Source organism: Carcharhinus amblyrhynchos, chromosome 26, assembly GCF_965287045.1.
Source record: "Carcharhinus amblyrhynchos chromosome 26, sCarAmb.v2.hapA, whole genome shotgun sequence".
NCBI classification, from domain to species: domain Eukaryota; kingdom Metazoa; phylum Chordata; class Chondrichthyes; order Carcharhiniformes; family Carcharhinidae; genus Carcharhinus; species Carcharhinus amblyrhynchos.
Window position 1 is genome coordinate 35,523,338 of NC_137349.1, and position 17,906 is coordinate 35,541,243.

Consider the following 17,906-nt stretch of genomic DNA (forward strand, 5'->3'; position numbering starts at 1 on the left):
TATCTATATGCTTTTGCAGACTGTCAGGGTCCTCTGCACACTGTTCTGCGACTAATCTTTGTGTTATCTGCTTATACCCCCAAGAGCTACATTTAGTTTCTTCTTGAAATCACACACCATTTTGGCCTACTTTCTGTGGTAGTGAATTCCACACATTCACCACTCTTGTGGGTGAAGAAATTTCTCCTCCCCTCAGTTCGAAAACGTTTATCCATTATCCTCAAACAATGACCCCTAGTTCTGGACACTCCCACCATTGGGAACATTCTTTCCGAATTTACCCTGTCTAATCCCATTAGAATTTCCTAAGTATCTATGCGATCCCCTCTCACCCTTCTAAACTCCAATGAATACATCTTAACTGACTTAGACCTGTCATCTTAGAATTTAGCCTGATAAACCTTTGCTGGATTCACTCTATAGCAAAAACATCCTTCCTCAGATAAGGACGTCAAAACTGCATACAATACTCCTAGTGTAGCCTCACCAACACCCTACGCAATTACAGTAAAATATCCTTTTGCTATACTAAAATTCTCTCGCTATGAAGGCCTTCTTTTCTGCCTGCTGTACCTGTGTGCTTATTTTCAGTGGCTGCTATATGAGGATTCCAAGATCTCGCTGAGTGTCCAACTCTCAATTTACACCCATTCAAGCAATAATCTGCCTCCCTTTTAATGCTACCAAAGTGGACAACCTCACATTTATCCACATTTTACTGCATTGACCATGTATATGCCCATTCACTCAGCCTGTCCAAATCACGCTGAAACATCTCTGCATCCTCTACACCGCTCATTCTCTCACCCCAGCTTTGCATTATCTGCAAATCTGGAGATAATACGTTCAGTTCCCTCTTCTAAATCAGTACTATATAACATGAATAGTTGGGGTCCTAACACAGATCCCTGCGATACCCCACTAGTCACTACTGCCTGCCGATCAGAAAAAAATCTATTTATGCCAACTTCTTGCTTTCTATCCGCTAACCAGCTTTCTATCCATCTCAAGGCACTACCACAATCCCATGCACTTTAACTTTACATGGTAGTCTGCTAATGTGACACCTTGTTCTCAATCATTGTGTCCTCATTTGACAAACTGCCCAAACCCAGCAAGGATTACTACATGCAGTTTGGAAGTGAGATTTCTAGCTGCTTTTCCCCTCAACCCTGTCAAGCAGATCCCATGAAGTCTCAGGCCAGGCCATCAAGTCAAACATGGACAAGGTAATGTCCTGCTGATTGTAACTTCTCTCCCATCCCCCTCAACTGATGAATCAGTACTCCTCCATGTTGAATACCAATTGGAAGAAGCAGTGAGGGTGGCATGGGCACAAAATGTTACGTGGCAACTGGAATTGCCTTTTACCACTGCTCCCCAGTTGTTGAATCACTTCATTCTGTTGCTTCCACTGTAATCCTGGGTTGTAGCTTTACCAGATTGACACCTCATTTTTAGGTATTACTCCTGGAATGCTCTCCTTCACTCTTTATTGAACCAGGGTTCAGCCCTTGGCTTGACAATAAAGGAAGTGTTGGGGAGTATGTCACACCATGAGATTAAAGGTTGTGGGTGAGTACAATTCTGCTACTATTGATGACCATCAGCGCCTCAGGAATACCCAATTTTGAGTTGCTAGATCTATTCAAAATTTATCCCATTTAGCATGATGTAGTGCCACAGAACAAGATGGTGGGTATTCTCAATGTGAAGGCAGGAATCTGTCTCCACAAGAACTGTGCAGTGGTCACTCCTATTGATACCATCGTGGACAGATATGAGGATGATGAGGATGAAATCAAGTACATTGTTTATTTTTGTTGGTTCCCTCACCACCTGTCAAAGACCAAATTTAGCAGCTATGTCCTTTAGCACCGAGCCAACCCGATCTGTACTGGTGCCGGCACACCACCCTCGGTGATGAGCACCGCTGCAAGCACTGCCAGGAATGGGATCAGTACGCATGGGGGCGGGTTTACATACACACAAACATTTGCAGCAAAAAGCAACCAAAAGTGAACAACTTGATCATTGAAATACCAAGATAAAAGGCACGAGTGTCCTTTTCATTTCTTATGATTGACATATTCCCTTCATTTCCCACACTGCAATGAATCAGTGAGAACAATGACACAACTCTGAAGATCTAACAGAACTAAAATGATCCACGTAGCACCTACCAACTTCTGCCTCTGCTCTGGGATCCCAGTGACATCAACTGGATTTCGTTCCAACACATTCAAAAACTTCACCTCAGGCACAGCTATTGCACAGATCACATGGACCCACCTAATCAAACAGACAAATACAAGCATCAGATTAGTGAAGCAATGGATTGGAAACAAATTAGCTTGGAACCACAAATTAATTGAATCATCGATATGGATATTTATTCTTGATCCCCATGTACCAAATCAGTTACCACCTTACCGCTGATTGGAAATGCCAATGTTGACTTGCCAGTTGGAACACGGCGGGGAGGGGGTTTTAAATTATGAGAACAGTTATGTATACAACGCTGAAATTCCCTTGAATTCCGAATATTGAGGAGTGATCTGGGGTGTTGATTAATGGATTTGATAGAGTAGATACAAAGAACTTATTTCCTCTGTTGTGGAATCCAGAACATAAGGGCACAACCTTAAAATTCAAGCTTGGCTATAGCAGGATACATTTCAATATTAACAACAACTATTTGCTTTAAGATGCTACACAAGATTAACATTTCACACAAGGGTAGTGGAAAACAAACAAATTGAAATTTCAAGACCGAAACTGATAAACATTTTGTTAGATAAGGGTTATAGGGTTATGGAGCCAAGGTGAATAGAAGGCTGATCAGCCATGATCTAATTTGATTGCAAAACGTGTTTGAGAAAATGAATAGCCTTTGCTTGTTCCTTTTTCCCCTCGTCATCAAATAACTACAATTTTATTAATTTATTTGCTGTGCAGAATTTCACAGAGTTGTGTTATATATATTACCACAAATAGACTGAATCATTAGGAAAAGGCAGTTAATTTAAAGCTTGGTGATTAAATTTATCCACATGTATCTGCTGCAGGGTAAAGTGGCTGACTGACAGCAAGAAACGCTTTTCCCAGCACTGTACCCCCATCATGATGAGAGATCTAATTTATTCTCAGCCCGCCATCTCAGTGTAGTAATGAGGGGGGCATTTAGATGTAAAAGACATCCTGAAGACAGGAAAGCAGGACCAGGTGAGTTGCTCCTGAAGAAAGCCAGTGTGGACATGATGGGCTGAACGGCCTCTGCTGTAATCATGTTATTCCCTAATTTTATGAAAAGTACCATCTTATACACAATATACTTTCAAACAGTAAGGCTAAATTTTATCTCACACTACCACACAAATTTTTGTGAAGTTCCAATGCTCTTTAACTGAAGGAGTTAAACCATTTAAAATAAATATTTTTATGAAAATAATCAATATTGTACAATATGATTTCACTCCATAAGTCTGTGTTTTGACGCAATTCAAAATTTTACATTTTATTTTAATGAGACCAGTTTACTTTTTTTAAAATCAGATTCCACACAGATAGCAGAGTAAGGTTGCTGGATAGAGATCAGAAGCAGGATCAGAGGCTAATTTTCCTTCCCTTAACTAGGGGTGGTAAAGACAGTTGTGGCTTTGGATGAGAGATTAATGCAACACAGACTGCCGATTGAGTAATTGACCTTCCTGGTCTGCATGGCTCAATGATAGGCAGTGTTTTCATGAAAAAAGTGTTAGCCAAACCTTTTGGGCTGTTCACAAACATTATAGCTTATGGAAACTGTATCCTAACAAGTGTAATACTATTCAAAAATGACACAAGTATCGTCTATCATTTAAAACAACCTGCTGCATAAATATAGCTTAACAAAAGTAGTAACCATTTTAAACTGTTCGCATTGCAATATTGCGCACGATACAGCGATGATGCTGCTTTCCAAGGGCTTAGCACTAAAAATGACCTAATAGTTAAAGTCTATCCACTACTGAAGGTACAAGGTACTAATATGTCTCTCGATCAAGTGACAAGAGAACAACCTATTTATCACCAATTCAACAACATGCGGATCAATATAACTTTCAAGAACTGTTAGAATTTATTTCTCAAACAGGAGTTGCTCTTTACCTTTTGTCAGTGGTGCCTTTTAGTGCCCCACCTCTTAAATTGCACAAACAGCAATCCTGAAATAAGAAAGAAAACATCAAAGTTAAGAAACGGCAATTAAAAATTAACAGACCGATTTCAAACTAAGTTCACAGGATAGACCCTAAAACAAAGAAATAAAATGATTCAATCTTTCATTTAAAACTAAATAGATTGACTATTACTTCTTGTGTGTACAGCATTGCTTAAAGTAGGCAGATAAGACAAGACCAACCTCATTCGGCATAAGAAAAAGCAATTTAGAGACACCAAACTCTTCACCATTTGGAGAATCCAAAAATTCGCCACCAAAAATTTGGTGACTCCAAGATTCTGCATAGCATTTACCAATTCATCTCCTGAAACAATGAAATTACATCCCATTTCCAGTCAGTGTTCCCAGGCAGGTTAAATTGGAGCATTTTCTTCTCAAGTCACTAGATACAATGGGTAAAAAAAATACCTCCAGCACAGATGCTGTCTCTTGACTCATTGCTGTGTACCAAATTTATGTTCTCAATTATTCAAATATAGTGTTTAATTTGGCAGATAAGAACGCATGGCAAAACAAGATCATCTTATTTCAGATCATCAGCAGTATTTTGCATTTTATCACCTTTCACATCTTCAGTGTTGACATCTTTTCTCAGCCTAACACAGCAAGATAAAATATATATACATTCATGAAGTGCTCTCCTCGAAAACTTCAAAAAAAATCAATAATGCAAAATAATCCAGCACAACAAAGCTTGTTTGCAATTTTGTCCTGTTATCGAATTCACGATGGAGCACGGGTGTCATTGTTGAGACTGCTCCTCAGTTCTGGTGTCAGCTATAGCAGGCCCAGGATACAGTGCCAGGCAGCAGAGAGATAAGAACAATGGTAGAGTTTTTTTATTTTCACCTTCAGTTTAATGCCATACATACTGCTTCCAGACATGATCATGGAGTCAACTATTGGTAGAATTTGTTTCCTGGATGCGAGTAAAGATATCTTCATCAGTACTGACATCCGAGAAAGCATGCTACCAAGGTATGCCAATATTTCTGTAGCATTGAGAAAAATGCCATCAATGGTTTTGTTTGGTGTTTCATAGCTTGTGCCTGGTGAAACATAACTTTTGTCTTGGAGATACTGATTTGGAAATGCTAATTCCACACGAACCAAACCCCAAAGGGAAACTTGGGCAATGCATTAGAAGCCTTTTTTTGTATTCTGACAACAACAAAGGTTTATTAAATTCAAAAGACACAAATTCCATTCACATTTTTGGGACTTAAACATTTAATTAACAAAGAAAAAGAAAATGTAAGCACACAAGATTATACCTACACAGTTAAAATTAGTCTCTCAAAACGTTCCCTTTTGGTTAGGCTCACATGTAAATCCCTTCAGGCAATAGTGCTTTAAAGATATTTAACTATAAATATTCAGAAATATTACAAGGCAAACTCACTGTTACTGTAGGAAAGGTATATCACAGGACTTCTCACTGGCTGCCACTCTGCTTTGGAAATTCAAGAACTTCAAAACAAAGCCCTGCTTTCTGAAAAACAATACACTTTTATAGCTTGGCTGCAATTGCTGCTAAACTTTGCGTTTTCACTGTTCTTCTCCCAACACAGAGCAACAACTCAAGAGGTCTCAGAATAGTAGCAATATCTCTCCTTATAAACCCTTTTTGCCTTTCAAATTCAATTCCATTATCCTGAGAATTTTGAACTTGACTTTCCGAAAATATAAAAATATTTCATGTTCTCCTTATTGCCTGACTTTCGGATTGAATAAATTTTAACAATCTTGCTTTGTTTCCTTGTGAAACTTTATAAGCTTTTTGCTTGTAAAAAGCTTTTTGCCGTTCTTAATGGCCTTTTCACTTCCCTTTGAAATTCAGCAGCTGAAGAAAACAAACCTTTACTCAGCTCCTAATGCTATTTTGTAAATGCACTGCCCATCTACTTGCAGCAAACTCCCCGGGCCATACTTACATCAAATGCACACCTTTAACACCTACGCTCCTATGATGCTCTAAACCTTGCAGCCAATCAGTGTTCAGTTTAATTGAATTATTTTCACAAATACACTGAAGCCTACTTCGCAGAATAACACAGGTAGATCCCAGAAATATTAACTATATTAACATCTATCATGACGGTGATGGAAGATTTTGGCAAAAATCGAGAATGTATTTGCTGCAGTCTGGATGTTTACCTTGTGGGTAGCCAGGCACAATGTTCTCCATAGAGATGTTTTCTGATGACTAGCTACGTGACTTTGGTGGAGGTGCACATTCTGGGAAGACTCATGAGCTTCTTTGAACGAAATTTAATGTTGATGCTGCAGGCATGTCATTGGTGACTTCTTTAAGCATTGCAGCAAGAGTTTGGGGATCCATGACACATCTTTGATTCATACCACCGGCTGCTGCAAAGGTACTGGACACCACAGGCACAAATACCTGTGACCATGGCATTGTATAGCAGACAAACCTGTGCAGGGATCCAAGCTTGGAGAGCATGTGCCACAGACTAGGGTGACTCTCATTGTCAAATGCTTTAGTTATGGCTCTGAACAGCATATGTAGATCCTAATATTCCTCCTTGAAAAGCATTTGTACTTGCTGCAAATGCTTATTGGCTGTCTTAATGGTTTGCCTTAAAAGATATTGAACTCAGGAGAAAAGTCATCCACCAGGCAGTCTAGACAGTTTAATGGAATGCCAAACATCTAAAAGCAGGTGCAATACATGTAGAAAGGGAACAGCAATCCCACAACCAACAGGCCACATCAAAGCTCTATAATCCTGCCACATCCACTCGTTATTGGTTGTGGACTATTAAACAACAAGCAGGAGAAGGCTCCATAAATATCCTCATAAAAAGATCGGTGGACTCCAGTAGGTGGTCAGATCAAAGGATCAGGTTGAACCATGTGCAACCATCGTCGGCCAGAAGTGCCATGTGGACGATCATCTTCCTGAGCTTTCCTAGCATTCAGATGCCAGTTTTTAGACAATTCAATTTGTTCCACACGTAATCAAGAAATTACACAGTAAAGGTTTTGGTTCCCAGCAGCAACTTAGCAGTAATGCTGTGCCCCTAGCCAAGTTGTTCCAATATAGTTGCAACACAGGCATCAATCAGCAATGTGGAAAATTGCCCAGGTATACTCTGTCCACAAAAAGGGCAAATCCAAACCAGCCAGTTGCGCCCCATCAATCTACTTTCAAACACGAAAGTGATAGGAAGTGTTGCCGACAATGCTATAAAGTGATGGTTATGGACAGGGACTTGGCTGAAACCCTTATGGCCTTTCCCTTACTGTCTGTGATCAATGTGTTTATGTAAAGGGAGGTAAGTATTTTGCTCAACCACAGAGTGTGTAGTTAATTCTTAAATCATCAGCAACAAGTTTTTGTCGGTTTAAATGCTGTATCTCACACACACACACACGAAAGAGTCATTGTGGGCCTTTTGAAGGCGGTTTGCTCTGAAAAAGTAAGCTAGGTGATGGCAGTCGTATACCAGTGCTATTGCAGATCCCACTCTACCATTACCACCAAGCCAGGGGATCAACCCTGGTTCAATGAAGAGTGCAGCAGAGTCAATCAGGACTAACACGAGACATATCTAAAAATGAACCTGGTGAGCCTACAATACAAGACCACTGTGTGCCACACTGCATAAGCAGCAAGTAACAGACAGAGCTAACCAACGGATCAGATCCAAGCTCTGTAGTCCTTCCACATCAAGTGGTCAATGATAGTGGAAAAGTAAAGAATTCACTGGAGGAGGTGCTTCCACAGATATCCCCATCCTCAAAAATGGAGGAGCCCCACACAACAATGGAGAAGATGAGGCTGAAGCATTCACAATATTCAGTCCATGTGCCACGTGGATGATCCATCCCTGCCTCTTCTGGAGATCATGATGTGGCGATGCTGACGTTGGACCGGGGTAAACACAGAAAGAAGTCTCTCAACGCCAGGTTAAAGACCCAACAGGTTTATTTGGTAGCACAAGCCACTAGCTTTCACAGCGCTGCTCCTTCATCAGGTAAGTGGGAGTTCTGCTCACAAACATCAGTCTACCTGCTTGTGCTACCAAATAAACCTGTTGAATTTTAACCTGATGTTGAGAGAGTTCTTCTGGAGATCCCCAGCATTACAGATGCAATTTCAGCTAATCCAATTCACCCAATGAAATATTAAAAGACTAATGGTACTGGATACTGCAAAGGCTACATATATTATATATAATACAGACACACATACTCCAGCAATACTCCCTGAAGATCTGTGCTCAGGAACTTGCTACAACACATCATCTACCTGGAAATGTGGAAAATTATCCCGATATGTCCTGTACACAAAAAGCAGGACAAATTTTAGCTGGCTAATTACTGTCCAGTCAGTCTACTCTGATCATCAGCAAAAAGATGGAAGGGGGCATCGCATCAACAGTGCTTTCAAGTGGAACTGGCTTCACAATGACCTGCTCACTGCGCTCAGTTTGGTTTCCACCAGGGCCACTCGGCTCTTGACCTCCTTACAGCCTTGGTACAAACATGGACACAAGAGCTGAATGTCAGAGCTGAAGTGAGAATGACTTTCTTTGACAATAAGCTGGCACTGCATCAAAGAGCTCAAGCAAAACAGAGTCATTGAGATTCAGGGGACAATTCTCCACTGCTTGGACTCATTCCTAACACAAAGGGAGATGGCTGTGGTGGTTGGAGATCAATCATCCCTATTCCAAGACATCCCTGCAGGAGTGCTACAGGGTAGTGTCCTAGGCAGATCGACCTTTCAGCTGCTTCATTGATGACTGTCCTTCCATTATAAGGTCAGAAGTGAGGATGTTCGTTGATGACTACATAATGTTCAGGCACCATTCACAACACTTCAAGTACTGAAACAGTCCATGTCCAAATGCAACAAGATCCAGGTAATATCCATGCTCAGGCTGACAAGTGACAAGCGACAAGCAACATTCGTGCTTCACAAATCCCAGGCAATAACCGTCTCCACCAAGAGAGAATCTAACCACGTTCCCTTGACATTCAATGGAATTATCAATCTCCCACTAACAATATCTTGGGAGTTACCAATGACCAGAAACTGAACTGGACAAGCCATATAAATACTGAGACTCAGGGGCTATGAATCCTGTGGCGAGTAAGTCATCTCCTGACTCCTCAAAGCCTATCCACCATCTACAGTGCAGGTGTCAAGAGCTCACCATCAACTTCTTAAGGGCAATTAGAGATGGACAATAAATGCTGCCCTAGCCAGTGAAGCCCAGATCCTGTATACAGATATAAAAATAAAATCACTCTTACTTTAAATTTCAAGCTTAGAGACACAAAGTCTGGAAGACCATTCAATTTCAGTTTTGGGTAAATCACAGAGAATAGCAGACATAAATTTCATAAATGAGTTCCATCTGGATATCTCAATTCAAGGGGGCAGCCTCCACTCATGGTTATTCAATTATAATTTTTGAAGACTCTTGAGCAGACATTGAAAATGTAACCTGACCATCAGCAGCCAATTTAATTGTCTGGTTAACATCTGCTAAATAAACTGCAGTTCCAGAAAACTATATACTGAATGCAATCCAAGACACCGGGCGTGACACTGAACAATAACCTGCTCAATGATTAGTTTGCCAGAACCACTTGACCAGCGGATCTTAATGCCGCTTGGTGCAAACATGCATGATTCTGGAAGTGAAGTGAGAATGACTGCCCTTCATATTATAATAACATTTAACTGTGTAGCTTCAAGAAGCCCCATCAAAACTGAAGTCAAGGGATATGAGGAGAAACATTCCATTGTGCTAGGCATGACTCCAACCAAAGGAAAATGGGTGTTATTGTTGGAGGCTACTCATCTCAGCCCCAAGATATCACAACAGGAGTTTCTCAGGGCAGTGCCCAAGGTCCAACCATCATAAACTGCCCTTGTTTCATCAAAACTGGAGATGGTTGCTGATGATTACATAATTCTCAATCCCATTCGTAACTCCTCAGATAATGAAGCAGGGCATGTCGAATAGCAAAGATTTCTATACTTATCTTAAAAGAAAAAGAGTAAGTGAAGTGAGCATTCATCCTCTGGCAACAGTCAGGATTGAGTTGACAACACTCGAGCCACACAGGTGCCAGATAATAACCAACAAGGGAGAATCTAACCATCTTCCCTTTGTTATTCAACAGCATTACCAACATCAAATCCCTAGTCAGCAACATTGTGTTTAGAATTCCACATTCCCATCTACTCTCAATAGCCTTTGATTCCTTTGCCCAACAAGAATCGACCTCCAACTTAAAAATATTCAATGACACCTGCCTCCATCACCTTCAAGTTCCCAAGTCACACAAACCTCAGAAAAAAATCTCTCATCTCCGTTCTTAAAGGGTAACCTTAATTTAAAACAGTGGTCTCTAGTTCCAGACTCACCCACAAGAGGACATTTTTTCCATGTCCATCTAATACATGCACTCAGGATCTTATATACTTCAATCAAACATCCCTCACTCTTCTAAACTGCAATAGAAATAATTTTTCAGCAGGCAACCCACTAATTCCAGGTATCAAGCTGGTAAACCTCCTCTGACGCACCTCCAATGCACTTGCATTCTTCCTTAAATAAGACCAGAACCGCACACACTATTCAGATGTGGTGTAGCAACGTCCTGTATAATTGAAGGATAGTTCAATGCCTCTTGTAATAAAGGATAGCATTCCATTTTCTTGCTTGACTACTTGCTGTATCTGCATACTAACTTCTGTGATTCTCACACTGGAATACTTAAATCTCTTCGCACCGCAGAATCTGCAGCCATTCTCCATTTTAGTTGGACTTTTATTCTTCCTGTCAAAGCGAACAAACTCACATTTTCCCACATTATATTCCATCTGTTGGAATTGTACTCACTTACTCAACCATCTATATCCTTCTGCAAACTCAAGTCCTCTTCACACCATACTTTCCTACCTCGTTTTGTGTCATCTGCAAAATTATCTACCGTGCCTTTGCTTCCCTCATCTAAATCAATGACGAATTGCAAAAGGTTGAGATCCCAGCACAGACCCCTGCGGTTCTACTCAGCTCATCCTGCCAATCAGAATAAGACCCATTTATGCATACTCTATTTCAGCCAGCCAGCCAATCTTCTATCCACACTAATGAGCATTTATTATCTGCAATAATTTGATGTAGCACCTTACCAAATGCCTTCTGGAAATCCAAAGACAGCAAGTCTACAGGCTCCCCTTTTTCCACAACGCATGTTACTCCTTCAAAGGGCTCCAATAAATGGGTTAAACTCCATTTCCTTTTCATAAAACTAAGTTGCCTCTTCCCTATTACCTTGAAATACCCAGCTATAACAAGCTTGATGCTCGATTCTACCACGTATCCCTTGATAGAAATAAAGCTAACAGCTCCATAGTTTCCCATCTTCCCTTCTTAAATCGAGGTGTTATATTAATTACTTCGAAGTCTGATGGAAACTTTCTAAAATTCAGTGGATTTTGGAAAATTAACACAAAGACATTTATTTCTTTCTTAGTCACGTCTTTTAAGATCCTAGAATGAGGACCCAGAGACTTGTCAGTCTACAGCTCCATCAGTTTGCTCAAAACCACTCTCCCCAGTGGCACGGTGGTTAGCACTGCTGCCTTGCAGCACCAGGGATAAGGGTTTGACTCTGGCTCGGGTCACTGTCTGTATGGAGTTTTCACATTCTCCCTGTGTCTGTGTAGGTTTCCTCCGGGTGCTCTGGTTTCCTCCCACAGTCCAAGGATGTGTGGGTTAGGTGGATTGACCATTCTAAATTGCCCCTTAGTGTCAGGGGGACTAGCTAGGGTAAATGCATGGAGTTATGGGGATAGGGCCTAGATGGGATTGTGGAGTGTGCAAACTTGATGGGTGGAATGGCCTGCACTGTAGGATTCTATGACTGCAATTCCACAAGCCTTTGTCTCCTTTTCACCTCTTCATTTATAACTATTAATGGAATGCTGTTTGTATTCTCCATCATGAGGACTGAAGCAAAACATTTGTTTTTTTTCCATTAATCGTTTCCTTATTATCTACAATTAGTTCCTCATTGCCAGAGGACCAACACTCACTTTACTTACTCTTTTCCTTTCAAAATACCAATATAAATCTTTGCTATCCATTTTTACATTTCTAGCTAGCTTCCACTTGTACTCTTATTTTCTTTCTCGATTAACCTTTTAGTCATTCTCTGCTGTTCTTTATAGTCTAACCAATCACCTAACCTGCCATTCATCTTTACAAAGTTTGATGTTTTCCTTGGCTTCTATCATTAACCATAGATGGTAGAGCCTCTCCCTTGGCATGTTTCTTGATCATAGGAATATACATTCTGCATATGCCAAAATATTCCCTTAAATGTCTGCCATTGTTGCTCTATTAACCTGCCCTCTAGCCTAATATCTCAGTTCACTTCAGCTTCCATGCCCACACAGTTGTCATTATTTCAGCTTAAAATCATAGTCTTAGACCCATTCTTCTCCCTTTCAAACTGGACGTAAAATTTAATCATATTGTGGTTGCTGTCTCCTAGGGGTGTCTTTACTCTCAGGTCATTGTTAATCTTGTCACATTACACAATATCAAGTCCAATATAACCTGCTCTCTGGTTGGTTCCAGGATGTGCTACTCTTAAAAAAAAACTCTCTCAAAAGCATTCTATGAACTCCTCATCCAGGCTACTATTACCATTCTGATTTTTCCAGTTTGTATGTAGCTTAAAATCACCCATGATTATTGCCATTTCTTTGTCACAAGTACCCAATATTTCTTCTTGTCTACTTCTTCCTATGTTGTGCTTATTGTTAGGGTGCCAGGAGACCACTCCCACTAGTGGCACCTTTCTCCTACTGTTCCTCATCTCCAATCAAACAAATTCTACATCCTGACCTCCTAAACCAAGGTCATCTCTATCCATTGTACCAATGCCATCCTTAATCAACAGTGCTACTCTCCCTTCACCTTTACCTAGCTCCCTGTTTCTTCCTGAAATATTCATGACCCAATATTTGTCATCCTGTAGCTATGCCTCCATAATAGTTATCAGATCATGTTTTTTTTACTTCAATTTGCTATCAATCTGTTTACTTTGCTGTGAATACTACTCACATTCAGATGCAGAGCCTTTAGTCTTGTTATCTTTATAACATCATTGTGTCATTCTGAAGTCTTGGAAGACACATTATCTGCCAATTATTTTGCAAACATTAAAATCCAAAATCTGACAACTACTCAGACGAAAGGTTTATAGGGCAATTCTTAACAAAACTGAACTTTTGAAACTGAATGTTCTTTTCAATTTTTACACATTTTTCTTCAACAATGACAGGAAAAGAGCAAGATGAATAAAGGAAAATTCTTCTTTTAGTGCTTATCATATTCATCAAGACATTGGCCATGATTGTATTGGCTCACCATGCCCATCAATGGGCAGAGTGAGCCAGTAAAATGGCGCATGAGCTGAGAAATCTCACCGGTACTGGATATCCAGCATGATCAGCCTCTAGCACATTTACAGTAAGAGGCTGAATAACTTAAATGTACTCAAAACTTATATTACACTTATTTAATGAACCTGGGACATAATCATCTGGGTTCACTTGCCGGGATGAGGTGGTCCAATTGGAGATTGGGGGGGGTGTGTGTGTGCGCAATATTTCCAGGTGGTGTGGGACACACGATCAGCTGTGAGTTTTCATGATAGCTGGAGCAGGGGGCATCTACAATAGCTTTGGTGGGGGGGGGGGGGGGGGCAGAGCTGGGTCAAGGCTGGCTGCAGCAGCAGAGGCCTGACAAGTCTCTCTCAAAGCTGTCAAGCCTCTGCTGTTGCAATTGCGCATCTGCAGCCATAGAAGTCTGCACATGTTTAAATAGCTTCTTCTGCTGCTATAGCAAGCTGGCTGGCTACTTAAGTCCTGCCCACTTCCCCTACAGGTGAGGAACGGTTTAGACTTTTTTTTAAATGCACTAAGTGCATAAATTTGGAGTTTGGAGGCGCCCAAAAAAAGGGTGAGAAGCCTTTCTGTTTTCCCACCCATCCTGATTTTGGAATATTTTTGGCCCCTTTGTCTATGATTTACTCTTTATTGAAAGCAGCAACACAACTTTGAGGGTATATTGATAGAATTACCACTGAAGACAGTCTGTTATATAACATGATTAAAAACAATCCTGTAACTTGTGGCACAGCTTGAAGTCTATCTGGAAAGAAGGTATTCTAGGTCTCTATTTCAAATACTGTCAAAGACCGCAAGTAAAACTGGTTAGACAAGTTCTAATCATTTTTATATTGAGACACCAAAATAAAAGATGGCCATCATTCAGAATTAATTAAGCCCTCAAGCTAAGCAAAATGATGGACAGGGTAGGAAACTGAAGTGGCACCATAGAACAGTACAACACAGTACAGGCCCTTTGGCCCTCGATGTTGTGCCAAGCTATGTCCGAAAACAAGATCAAGCTATCCCACTTCCTATCATTCTGATGTGGTCCATGTGCCCATCCAACAACTGCTTGAAAGTTCCTAAAGTGTCTGACTCCACTATCGCAGCAGGCAGTGCATTCCACACCCCAACCACTCTGGGTAAAGAACCTACCTCGAACATCCCTCCTATACCTCCCACCATGAACCTTATAGTTATGCCCCCTAGTAACAGCTACATCTACCCAAGGAAATAGTCTCTGCACGTCCATTCTATCTATCCCCCTCATCATCTTATAAACCTCTATTAAGTCACCTCTCATCCTCCTCTGCTCTAAAGAGGAAAGCCCCAGCTCCCTCAGCCTTTCCTCACAAGACTTATCCTCCAAACTAGGCAGCATCCTGGTAAATCTCCTCTGCACTCACTCCAATGCTTCCACATCCTTCTTATAGTGAGGTGACCAGAACTGCACACAATATTCCAATATTCCTGTATAGTTGCAGCATAACCCCACAGCTCTTAAACTCAAACCCCTGTTAATAAACGCTAACACACTATAAGCATTCTTCACGGCTCGATCCACTTGAATGGCAACCTTCAGAGATCTGTGGATATGAATCCCAAGGTGTCTCTGTTCCTCCACATTCGTCAGAACTCTGCCATTAACCCTGTAATCCACATTCAAGTTTGTCCTACCAAAATGAATCACCTCGCACTGATCAGGGTTAAACGCCATCTGCCACTTTTCTGCCCAGGTCTGCATCCTATCAATGTCTCTTGGCAGCCTACAAGAGCCATCCATCTCATCCACTACTCCACCAATCTTGGTGTCATCAGCAAATTTACTAACCCACCCTTCAGTCCCCTCTTCCAAGTCATTGATAAAAATCACAAATAGAAGAGGACCCAGCACTGATCCCTGTGGTACACCGCTGGTAACTGGCCTGAAAATTCTCCCTCCACCACCACCCTCTGTCTTCTGTAAGACGGCCAGTTACTTATCCAATCGGCCAAATTTCCTTCTATCCCACACCTCCTTACTTTCTTCATGAGTCTACCATGGGGAAATTTATCAAGCGCCTTACTAAAATCCACGTATAGGACATCAACTACTCTACCTTCGTCTACACGCTTAGTTACCTCCTTAAAGAATTCAATCAAATTACCGAGGCAGGACTTGCCCCTCACGAAACCATGCTGACTATCCCGGGTTAAGCTGCATCTTTCCAAATGTCATAAATCCTATCTCTCAAGACCCTTTCCATTAACTTACCATGGTGCATGAGGAAACGTGACACATTTCAGAGGATGGGTTTGAGGCAACGTACAGGGGGGTTCTTTGCTTCAAATAATCCCTGCTACGCTCAACTTGGAGAGAGATTCACCTTCACAATCACTCCAAACAAAAATGCTTCATGGCCTCCAAGTCCAAATCAAAAGATAAAAAGAAAAATTACTTCAAGGGATTAAGTAAGACGGCAATGTGATAAAATTGATGAGAATAAACTAAAAGTTGAAGGTTCAGGTAAACCAACCTGGTTTACTAATGTCTTTTAGACAAAGAAATCTGTTATCCTTACCCGGTTTGGCCTACATTTGATTCTAGACCCACAGCTATTGTTGTTGACCCTGAACTGCCCTATGAAATGGTCTAGCAAGATACTCATTTGAGGGACATTTATGTACGGACAATAAAGGTTGGCTTTTCCAGCAATGCTCGCATCCCAGCTGACAATGACATCAAGTGTCCAATCTAAAGCAGACTTCATTTAACTTACTGGGATACTTCAGAAATAACTCATGTCTCAAAGATCTCTTCTTCTGCTAACCATGTTTGTGATTGGAGAATCAGAGCTGAACAGCCAATTCCTGCCTCAAGCTGAAAGGAACATGGCCTCCGGAAGGGAAGTATTTTGTGGATAAATTGGCCCCAGAGCTCCTCTTCACAGCTGAAGATAACCTGATCTCCCAGACACTGCTTCCAATTTCTGACAGTCAGTGGCACGAGCAAAAACAGGACATCTCATTAATAGTATGAAATAACAAGTTGGCCAGCATCAAGACATCAAATTCTTAACACCAGTGACGTAATGAAAGGATAGCTTGGCTGCCAACAGGAGCACTCAGCGACATGGCAGTCAAATACTAAACTCTAACAGGCCCCAGAGACAATTTTTAAGTCTGTACCAGGATAAACCGACAGTGAATGTTAACTAAGAGTCTACATTTTCGGTTGTAGTGTCTGTTCATTTTGAAATAAATCACAGGATATCCAGAGGTATACATTCCTAATATGACTACAGGACAGCCCTGAGTGAGGTCAAATAATTCAGTATTCACTGGTGAGCAGATGCTGGACTTTCTGATTACCGTGGCTCATGATATTGAGGTATGATACTGAAAAAGTTGACCAAGTCTTCAACCTGCGTCACAGTTGAGGGTTTACCATTTTTTCACCTATTAAAAGTACCTAGAAAATCACAATACTTTCACACCCCAATCTAATTCAGTATTCATTTCATTTTCTTCCTCCAGTGACTTCCATTGGAGCAGTCAAGAGAACCACATCTCGGTCCACTCAAAACAGTTGTACAATATGTGATAAGAAACACTTACCGCTGTCCAAGCATTGGCAGTACAACGGGAGCAGGTCCAGCCATCTTTGACTAAATCTGGTCGAATACCGTAACAACCTGCCAACAACAAGAGCTGGTTAGAAATGCTGATTTGACAAATGTATTCATTTATCCCCAAATCAATGCCTTAATCACAGCAACTCCTGAGTGATACTAATTAGTCCTTAACTCCTTTAGCGTACAGTGCTTAAGATTAGTCTTCATGGCACAGCAAAGTTCAAAAGATTCTCTGTACAACTCGGAAACCAAACCTGCAGAGATCTGTTATGAAAAGTGCTTGAACACTGAATGATGAGGCTTTCAAATGATCCTTTACAGGTTAAAAATCTAGAAGGATATCAGGATACCAGCATTTAACTCATCCCAAGACAAAAGCATGAAGCTAAATGCCCAACCTAGGAACTCAGAGTAGTACTGAGTATATGAAAAGTAAATGCAAATCTTTAAATGAGTATAGTTTAGAAATACTTCTAAACTATTCGTTCTGGCAAATGAATAGCACTAAACCAACCACAATACAGCTGCACTTTTACAATCTATTCCCTAGACAACCATCCGTTTTAAGCCAGTATTTCCCTTGTGAGCAAAACGAAAGGAAATTAATCGAATTATT

At 40.9% G+C, this 17,906-nt stretch overlaps 1 protein-coding gene across 1 annotated transcript in view; it reads right to left on the minus strand.

The window, feature by feature from the left end:
• Nucleotides 1-17,906, minus strand: part of kdm4b (lysine (K)-specific demethylase 4B) — a 406,075-nt gene that overhangs the window by 52,465 nt on the left and 335,704 nt on the right. The window contains exons 16-18 of the mRNA XM_080213068.1: nucleotides 17,274-17,350; nucleotides 4,150-4,205; nucleotides 2,184-2,292 (exon numbers count right to left, since the gene is read on the minus strand). Of these exons, the coding sequence (XP_080069194.1) occupies nucleotides 2,184-2,292; nucleotides 4,150-4,205; nucleotides 17,274-17,350 (242 nt within the window). The remainder of the gene's footprint in view (nucleotides 1-2,183; nucleotides 2,293-4,149; nucleotides 4,206-17,273; nucleotides 17,351-17,906) is intronic.